Source organism: Rhyacophila brunnea, unplaced genomic scaffold (genome assembly GCF_057557595.1).
Source record: "Rhyacophila brunnea isolate RB1 unplaced genomic scaffold, BYU_Rbru_1.0 scaffold_22, whole genome shotgun sequence".
Taxonomy (NCBI): domain Eukaryota; kingdom Metazoa; phylum Arthropoda; class Insecta; order Trichoptera; family Rhyacophilidae; genus Rhyacophila; species Rhyacophila brunnea.
The window spans coordinates 24,689,946-24,700,881 of NW_028232882.1; the positions used below are offsets into that span (position 1 = coordinate 24,689,946).

Consider the following 10,936-nt stretch of genomic DNA (forward strand, 5'->3'; position numbering starts at 1 on the left):
TCATTTAATCGATAAAACAAATAGTAATTAATAATGATGAATCTTATTAGACTTATTTACGTTGCCAAAATAGACATTTCCCTTTTACCTATTGTAAAATTGTCAATCTCATACGGTAACCCAAGGTGACGTCTCCGGAACGGATGAAATTCATTTGCTTCGTAAAGGGAAGGTTAAAAAATAGAGTAGTTATTGGGCATTTATAATAAGCTATAATTGAACTATTTTTCAATACCGTATCAAATGTCGTACAGTTATTAAAATCTTCTAGTAAAAAGTCTAAGGCCCAGATTCATAGAATGTCGACATTATATTAAATCAAAGGTATACCAAAATAGTATTGACAGATTCGAAAATTATTATAATTAATGCAACGTTGCTTTCCACAATCAAAATTATTACCATTTTTTTAAATTTCGAGCGCCCGATTTATAAAGTTTCTTGTTAAAAAACGCAAGTATTATGACAGCCGTCAAATTTTGCTACCCGCTGTGAGCATCTTAACACACGTACATAAGGACAAAACACTATTTATCTTAATAACAATATATAGTGATTAGTGACATTCTATGCATTTGGGCTTAGGCAGATAGAAATAGATATTTCTACGCATCTTAGTCATACACTAACTAGTATTAAACATCCTAAAAACTTATATAATTATCAACATTTGGCCAAATTACACAAACAAACTCGACAAAAATATTAGAGAAGACTGTTTATACCTAGGGGTGGCAGGTTATATGAAAGTATGGTGAAGCAGGCAAGTATTGTGAGGCAGGCTGGTAATCAATTTGCGGCAAAATTTCTACGTTAACATTATTTATTATATTATTTTTTTTTCGACCATGTCCGATCCTGATAGGATCATATGGGCCTCCACAGAGTGGAGATTTGTATTGACAGATTTTGTTTTTTACGAGAAATGGATGTCAGCCACTTGCTCAACCTATTAGGTCCATACCCTGACACACACAAATTGAAAAACAATATGTGTACTTGTCAGACCCAGGATTGGAACCTGGGACCCACGGCTTTATAGTCCAACGCTTATGCCGCGCGGCCACCGTGGGCGTGGGTTTATTATATGGTTACGTTATAATGACCAAAGTAAATTCTCCGTGATGCCGTGCATTTTTTTTATCGCGTCGCTATTTCTCGCAAGTTTTCGGCTATTGTTAGCATGCTTCATTCAGTTGTATGAGAAAGCCAATTCCTTGCCCCTCTTTTTATTTAATACCTCTATGGTTTATACTCTATTGTAGCCACAAAGCTGATCAATGTTTTAGTATAATTTTTAACACTAGCAACATAATGTTTGTTATGAATCAATCACAAGTTTCGAGGCAATACAATAATTGCTAGACTGCGGCAAGTTTAACGTAAAGCGTGGCCGTTTCGAGAACTACAATACTGACAATCCTTTCATAGTTTATAGCAGCGCCAAGACGGCCGCCATGACACTTCAACTTATAATTTTCGCACTCTACCTGAATCGCGTGTCGATCGGTATGAGTTGTTGAGTCTGCTTGCATAATTAGAGCATTACAATAAGGGTCATCTATATATGATGTCACTCTAAGGTGGGGGAAAGGGTAGGTTATGATGTAACGACATAACAAAACACCTAAAATCATATGACATCATTTATGGATGACTCCTAATATAACATAATAAGCTTTTAAGTGTCTAGAAACCGCATTTTAAATGAATATTGAGAAAACGCATAGACTTCAGCAGATCTATTCCAACATATTATCACTTAACTCTAAAAGTGTGATGTTGTATTCTATGCGTTTAGTTTGCGACATTAGCGATAGCGGATTGCGCAACTTTGCCAGAAACACGAGTTCAAACTTTGGACGAAACACAGATACCAAATCAAAGATTCTCTTTTAGATAACCGTTTTACACACAGAACATGTCCGTAACATATTGGGGTTATCTCGGATTGCAGTAATGGTGTTATTGGGTGTTACGGTGTGACATAATTGGAATAGACCTGCAGTTATGTTACAAGTATTATTGTTGAATCGCATTGACCCAATGACCAGCAATGAGCCATGAAGGCAAGGTGGAAACAGGAGGTTTATGTAGCTGAAATCACATGTTATAATTTTATTTTGTGTGCATTATGAGTTCTCCTCAACATTCCAATCTATACGAACTTTGTTTTGAACGGGCAAAAAGTGTTGTGTCAATTGATTTTTTCACCAGGCCAGATGCAGAAAGAGACTAGTGCCTCAACATGCTTTGAGAGACAATGGAGTACGACATGATAGGAACCTGCTGGGAGTTGGATATAACCACACCCTGAGAGGTCCCGCCCATTAACTGCTGCGAAGCCTGTGGAGTCAGGACCAGTTGCTGTCCGACCAGCTGAGGATTATTCCCGGATACGGCTATCGTCAAGGTCTGCGGGTTATTTGAACCAGAACCCATCAGCTGCTGAGCGGAGCCGTTTGAGATCAGAGGCTGCGGACCGGAGATCAGTTGCTGCGTTGTGCCGGCGGACACGAGGTGCGGTTGAGAGTTGCCAGTGATGATGTGATCAACAGCGACCAGATGCTGGCGGTCGGCGTTCGTGACTATGAGCTGTGTATCTCCATTAATTAACCGCTGGCCGTCTGAAGACGCAGCGAGTAGCTGACGCCTCTCCGAAGCGACAGTTATCAGTCTATCCCCGGAGCCGTTCAACAGCTGCGGATTGCAGCTCGCGGCCATTACTTGCTGGTGGCCCGAACTCACTACTATGACTTGTTGCTGACCAGAACTGGGCACCACGATCTGTTGTCCCGAGTCCGTTTCCAAAATTTGCTGCTGGCAGGAAGTGGCCGGTAAATACTGGCAGCCAAACTGCTGCGGACGGGACGTTGTCACAACGGTATTCCCTAGTCCCGACCGGACCATGCTCATCTGCTGCGGCTGGGAGGTGGTCACGGTGATGGTGCCTATGGGATGTGGGGCGAGGGTGAGACGTCGGGGCGACTGCGTAGTGCTCATCTGCTGCAGGGTCAAGGTGGGAGCGGTGCCACCAATCAGGACAGTCTGGGGGCTGCTCATGGTCACTATGGGTGATGATGCCTGCAAGGAAGCCATGCTCGCCACTGCAACGGTTACCGGATCAGTCGACGACATGCTCTGCAGTGCTCGCGGAGATATTACACATTTGGACATCGCGGGAGATGAAGTTATGTGCGTTCCCTGAGTGGAATAGCTTCTTACCCCATCTAACGCGAATTCATTTCCGTTTTCAAAGTGACCGTGAGGATTCTCCAGCTGCGATATCTTGTTCAGAACCAGCAGAACATTCTTCTCCATGGCCGCTAGTCTCTGTTCCATTGCTGCACTGTGGACACAATGCTCGACAGTGTTCCGGTCAGGGGACGGATCGTCAGAGAACCGGGACACTTTGGCTTGCGGCGGTCCCCAAGATTGAGCGCCCTGCTGCCAGTTGTAATAGAAAGCATCATCCGCCGTGTCATGCGCTCTTTTCATAGTAGAAGGCGGAAATTGCATTAAGCCCGGTGCGCCACCCATCGTATTGGGATCGCCAGGCTGAGGGAACACAACGGCCGGTGAATTTGGCTCCGAGTACGGAAAGACCCCGGTCCGATAAAACTCTTCCTCTTGTTCCAGGGTCCAGTGGAGAAACTTGCAGTTGATCCTCTCGCACATCTTATTCTGGTAGTCGTGGCAGAAACTGTAATACTTCTTGAAGGCCCGTCTGGTAAGCCTGTGAACGAAGCGGCAGGCCTGCCGCGTACACTCTCCCCGCAAGAAGTCCCGGCAGATGGAATCGCAAGGCGGTGCGCTGAACTGGTCGTCAGGAGGCTGGGGATGAGTCAGTGAAGGGGGATTCGGTGGCAGCGGGATATCCATTGTGAAATTTTGTCTGAAAATAAAATAATTTATATTTATCTTAATGTATATTCTGTAATTAGCTGTCTATCACTCTGTCTGTAACGCATGAGCTGTATCTTTCTGACCCACGCACGCATCTTTGTTGTGCGATCACATAAATAGAATACCCACGTTGCAACCCTTTCTTGTGCACTGGATTTAATCGCTTAGTCATGTATCGTCACCTCAGTACTAAAACTAGATAACTTGATTTTCACTGTTTTTGAGATAGCTATTGAATGATTCTACATTTCCTACTCTACAAAATGATAAAACTCGGTAAGTCAGAAGTTAATGGGAACTGTATCAATTTTTTGTTTGAAAATATTAGATAACTTTAAAACCATAAATGCGTTAAATAAATTAAAAAATATATCTACAATAATTTTTCATACAATTCAACATTATTTAATTGATCCGAATTAGACAAGCACAATTTTCCATTTTTATTTTAAATAATAATTATATCCTAGATTTATGTTAATCAAGTAAAGTTTAAATTTCATTTTCCCAACAATGACCAAATCAGAGTTATCTAGTTGTACTATTGAGGTGACGATATGCATTTCGCTCACATGCATTGGTATTCAAGTCAATGTGTTCTTCAGCCATGAGTATTGTTACCCTGTGTTGTTTTGCTAATGTACTGTTTTCGTTGAATTAAGAATATATATTACAAGTGTTGCGTTAGTTTTTTAAAATTCATTAAGCCCTGCCTAAACCAAACCATAATCGATAAAAAATATTCTTCTATCTATAAAATATCTAAAATTATGTATGATTTAATGGCATAATTTTAGATATTTTGTAAACGAATAATTTTTGACTATTATCTACTACGGCTTGTATAAGGCAGTTTTTAATTGAATTTTAAAAACTAAAAAATACTATCTGCACATTGCAGTCAGTTCAATGAAAACAAATAGTTTCGACTAACCGTCCGAGTGCTATGTACCTTATGTGTATCATTTGTGTTTAGAATATGCCAGCATTATTTGGAATCCTCACAGTGTCCGACCACACAATGAAGTTACAATAGATTTCTTAGATTTCTCTACTTAAAAACATATGGATTCTTTCCTTATGATAATGATAAAATGAATTTTCCGACTTGTTTTCTTCTGGGTATGCTATCAATGCAATTACTGTCCACTCAAAGAGTGATTGCTCATTTAAAGCAATTCTTTTTACTTCTTCGTAGATTCATTTACCATCTGGCAAATATTAATTTTAATGTTCCCGCCAATATCACTTGTAACTCTGCGGTCTTCATGATACCCCGTCGTAGGACGGATGTGATGTTTCATGATGCTTTGTACCGAGCGATTAACCTGTTTGATGGCACCATGAAGGTTAATTTTTTTTAAACTATATAATATTCGTGGATGTATAGGTTAAATTTGTAATTGATTTTATCATTTTACTTAAAATATTTATATAACATGTTGTTTCTATTTTATTGTTATATTGGTTATGTGTAATTAAATAATTTTTATATTATGTATTATCTTGCATTGCCCAATATCTGTAATGCCATAATACTCTTTTTTCAACAATTATCATTTCCATCAAACAGTTTACCATAATTCGAAGTATGAGCAATAACAGGCACTACCATCAATGTTTACAGTTTTATGTCATGGTCTGACTATAGTGGTCTTTGACTAAGTATACTCTAATGTTGGGAATATAATGTATATATTTGTTGATACAAGGCAGTTACAGCGTGAGTTGGGTATTTCCCGAGAAAATCTCAATCTCGAGATTCGGGATTTCCCGAAATGATGAAATTTTGAATTCACGAGATTCTGTATTTCAAGAAAAGAATTCTCGGGAATTCTCGATATCGGGAAATTAAAAAAAAACTGTAAAATCGTAAAATCAGTGTAAAAACAGACAAATTCCAAAAAAATATATTATTTTTATTTAAGTAAGAAGACATCCCTTATGTAAGAAGATTTCCTGAAATGTTAAAATTTTCAATTCTCGAGATTCGGGATGAAAAATCTCGAAAATTTTTCGAGAATTCCCGAAACCCAACTCTAGTTACAGGTAACTCTCGATTTTTAATATTTTTTTGTCCCACACTTGTTTTGATAGCTCATACATGCCAGAAATCGTCACGTCTAATAACTACACTGCGGTACATAGCCCCCCTGCACCCTCGGTCCTGCGCAACTATAATTCATGCGATCAACATTCCCGAAATTGTCTAATAAACGTCATCCATTTTTCATGGTGACAGGACAACAATTACTATGAATAATCAAGGGATACATCCAATCAAAACGTATTAATTAGTATCAGCGAAATCATCGTATATTAAATAACAAAAAAAATCGGCAAACTGACCTCTAGAGACATACAAACACTAATGTTGACTTGGCTAAGAATCTAGAATTGTTTAGATAGGTAAGTACCTACAATTAGCAGATAAAATATAGGACCTACACTTCTTTCCTGTGTTCCATGTTATATTATTTTCTAGTCGTTCATGTTATGCTGCAGGAAATCTAAGATTTTCATTCAATATGTTTATTGACAGATCGTGACAGTTTGACAGTTGGTATAAAGCAGCTATGGTGTAGCCACATAAAAGAATTGGCGCGTTCCACAGGCCGCATGAAAAAAATATTATTACAAGAATAACAACAATATTACTCAAACCAGACTGACATAAAACATTTAGTTGATTTTTTTACATCATAATATTGTTATTGCCGTGCTAAGCCATAAAATCATTTTATTCACTGCCTGTATAATGTAAATATAGATCACAGAATAAAAAAAATGCTTCAAATTAAAATATACCATAAACAATAATTACAAGAGAGTATGAAAAAAATTAATTGAAGACAACTTCTTATTATATTATTCAATAAACAAACTCAAAGGTTTATCTTGATTGCATTTTTCGTGGATACAAATGAGGCACTTGTTTCCGTGGTTTTTATAGGAAAACCAAAAAATAGTAAAGTAAGGTAGGTACCTAGGTAATCGAAAAAGAAAACAGTTTTTCCGATGCAATTTTATTTATTTTCCACGATAAGTTCTTTTTAGCTAGTCAATCATTATTCGGGGGCAATTATACAAATTTTCTTGTTTCATCCTATTCCTATTCCTAGGTACCTATCTTGGCTGTGCTATCTTTTAGAACGAGATAGACAGTTTAGACGACTAACTTAATATCTCAATAAATTAATACGATAAACTACCCTCGATAGCCGCCTTGTGTATTTAATAGATACCACGCAGATTCTCCACACCCCACTCACGGGTCCGTATATCCGAATCTTCCTGTCAAAGCTATGGAGCACTAAGTATATTTTGACAATGTGTACTAGTAAGAGATATATAAAGGCACTTGGTTGTATTAAAAGAAATAATCACAAATGTTCCGGGATATTGAGAAGAGAACAAACAGCACATTCCGACGCAAATCCAGCAACCCTATTAAAGTCAGAAATAATTTTCACAACTCTCTCAAGAATTTAAAACGTGGGAGGAAACAAACGGCTAAGTTGTTTGTTGTTTTATAATAATAATCCATTAATCCTGAATGTTTTAAATCTGATAAATTATTTAATTTTACATAATATTATCATACCTATTACATAAATTATGACGCATATAATAATATATTATCGTAGTATGTAAGTACTTATAAATATAATATAAGTATGGCATAATTCTATCTTAGGGGGTGGCCGTCTTAGATAACTCCTTGTACCTACCTATACAAATGACACAACGTGATATCAAATACTTACGTTGTTAAGGGATTTCCCGCACATACCATTCAATATTCAGAAAATACGCCAAATTCGATAAGAAATTATGCAAGATGGTAGAAATAAATATACAAAGTACATTTATTGTCAAAACTCAAAAAGTGTGTAAATAATAAACCATATTAAATTTCATAATTTCGTATTATTTTACAACTAATAAAATTAAAAAAAAATGACGCAGGAAAGAAATTTAGTTGTAACATTTATAAAATACCTATAGGTACGGTATATAAACTATAAAATAAAGGACCAGCATGTAGATAAAACGCTAGATTTAACGTCATATGCGAATTTTTAAAGCTATGTTAGTTGCCTATTCAAAAATGCTAGATCTATAGCAAGGAAAACGCAAAGTTGGCAATGCTGACCAGTACCAATTTTCTGCATGACTGGTAGGTACCAATACCAATTATTTTCATGCATATCAAAAAAGTCTTGGTCGCTCACAAGATGGCGGGATTTCAAAGTGGTCACGATCCTCAGCCATGAGGGAACAACCGAAAAGAAGATAAATTCATTAAATTTATACTTTTACTTACTATAACATCCCAATTTTAATTCTGTATAAAATATTCTTTTATTTTAATGTGGTCGTTATAACCTGTGTTGACTGACAAATAAAATTAAGGCGATACATCAGTGAAACGGTAAATAATTTTCAACTATAGGCGCGACGAAATTTTGGACTCGCTGCCATTCGGAGAGAGAACGTCGAGCTGGTAACACGGAAATATGTTTCGTGATGGCGACGGGCGTATTAATTCTTAAATCGTGTAAAGATGACTAAAAACGTTACCTATTTACTTGAAAAAGAAAACATGCGAATGAATATATTACTATTGTTACTAATAGAACAATAAACAGAACATTAAATGGAATTGTTGGATTTATATGACAAATTATATTTCGTTTGGCTTGCGTCAATTGCACCCGCGACCCGCAATCCGCGCATCGCCTAGCCACGATCTTTTTAGACCGTGCCTCAACTGAGGTAGCCTTAAGAGGGCTCGCACATTAGAACTCGCCGCATGCGTCTTACGACGAATTCGTCGATGTGACGTCATCGTAAACCAAGAAACAAGCGTTATCAAATGGACCTTCGCAGATTGGCCGATGCAACTGCAACTCTGCGACCCTGCGACATTCGTCTAGTTGCAATGGCCAAAGCGTGCATGTCGATCTCGGGAATGTCGCCTCCGCGCAAGCGCACAGCTGGCGGCCATCGGTCATTTCTGTCTTTGTCTCTGTCTACAATGTCATTGCTCGCTCACGCCGCCGCGTTTGACGTTTGTTCATACAATCAACACAATAAAAATGGCAGACGAGAGACTTCTCTTTTTTCGTGTTTGACGTTTGCCGCTGGGCAGATGTGCGAGGATGTACGATGCAACATTCGTCGAAATTTTGTCAACTTTTGATTTATGGCCGTTAGGCACACAAGGCGAATTGTGATGTGCGAGCCGGCTAAGTCGGCTCGCACATTGGAACTCGTCTCGCCTAAAAACGCATCGAATACGTCGATGTGACGTCATCGTCATTTAACGAAACAACATAACACGTGTTGCCAAATGAAGCTTCGCAGATCGATCGAATGCAACTGTTTCGTCTGAAAAAAACATCTGGCTGTTGCATTCGACATGTTGCATCCTTCTCGGGCTCCGAGTCGGTGGGTCGAAGTCACAAAGAAACACATGCGAATTGGTCATTCCTATACCGGCTCGCCGATCGCCGCATTGAAATATCAATACGTTTCGAAGGCTACGCGCGACTGTCGGTAGATAGATGTGCGAGGTTGTGTCATGCAACACTGGCCGCCTGTTCTCGGAAGCTTTGATTTATGGCGGTAAGGCACACGAGGCGATTTGTGATGTGCGAGCCGGCTAATGTTTCCAACCATCAAATAGACGAAACGGAGTTTCTTAAAAATAATAAATATTTACGTACCTACCTACTACCTACTTAACTACTATGTATTGTATAAATTCCAACTCTCCCTAGTAAATCCATTTCTTAGAATTCTCTGTAATGCCTTGACACTGTCCATCGACAAAAAGATTTTTTGTGTAATCCGAGGAAATAGACATACCTAGAATACCTAGTAAAGTTTTCTGTACCTACGTAAACTGCTAATTGGATTCCGACGAGATAAAGTTTTTAAAAAAATAATGGAAATTAATTACTAATGATGGAAACTCAATCTATATGACGTCTGTTTCTTCTGTGTTCTTAAATTTAATATAGCTAGTGTTAATATTTGATTGAGAACAATATTTGTCTATACAGTCGAACTTGGTTATTACGAGAAAGATGGGACCGACCGAATTTGCTCGTTATAAGTAAGCATTACTTGTTATATCATTGTAAGATCATTGTATAACATTTTTCGCGTCATGTTCTATTTTAGCATAGAACATAAAAAAATCTGAAAACCATCGTAAAAATCTTCGAAACAAGCATGTCATTCATAAACTACAAAAGAAGTTGTTTATTGTATTGAAGTGCTGAGCCGCCGGCGCTGGGAGGTACATACTGACTTTACAAAGCTTGGATTTTTACTTTATTCATACTTTTTCAATGTTGTCGGCGAAAACACGAATTAGGTAGTTAGACACTTAGCTAGTGTCATAAATGTAATCCGATCCCGGCGGCATCGGTCTAGTTAACTGTCCAGTCGGATATTGCTTAGGGTTGAAAATGATGTTTTTAAACGATCAATACCTAGGGGTGGCAGGTTATATGTAAGTATAGTGAAGCAGGCTAGTATGGTGAAAAAATATGGTGAGGCGGTCTGGTAATCAATTTGTGGCAAAATTTCCATGTTAACATTATATTCTATGTGTACGTTATAATGACCAAAGTAAATCCTCCTTGATGCCCTGATTTTTTTTATCGCGTCGCTATTTCTCGTAAGTTGTCAGCTATTGTTGGCCTGCTTCATTCAGTTGTATGAGAAAGCCGATTTCTTGCCCCTCTTTTTATTTAGTACCTCTATGATCGACACATTAACAGTTTTGCTCGGTTCACCCGAGAAGTAGCTCGTTATAAAAGTGAATAAATGTACCTATGGAGAAAATTATAAACTAAAATGTCAATGAATGTTTCCTCATTTCATAGCCTTAACAAATTATCCGAAACAGGGGCGTCTAAAAAGGAGAAGAAAGTATGACATACCTACACATCTCGTGTTGAATATGTGATATTTTATACCTTTGTTAAAGAAAGTGAAAGTAAAAACTCGAGAG

At 38.0% G+C, this 10,936-nt stretch overlaps 1 protein-coding gene across 1 annotated transcript; it reads right to left on the bottom strand.

The window, feature by feature from the left end:
• Window positions 1-200: 200 nt before the first annotated feature.
• Window positions 201-6,489, bottom strand: LOC147070266 (uncharacterized). Its single transcript, XM_085949766.1, has 2 exons — window positions 6,355-6,489; window positions 201-3,895 (listed from the first exon to the last, which is right to left on the bottom strand). The coding sequence occupies exons 1-2, from the start codon at window positions 6,372-6,374 to the stop codon at window positions 2,236-2,238; spliced, it is 1,680 nt and encodes a 559-aa protein (XP_085805892.1). The 5' UTR covers window positions 6,375-6,489; the 3' UTR covers window positions 201-2,235.
• Window positions 6,490-10,936: the final 4,447 nt, after the last annotated feature.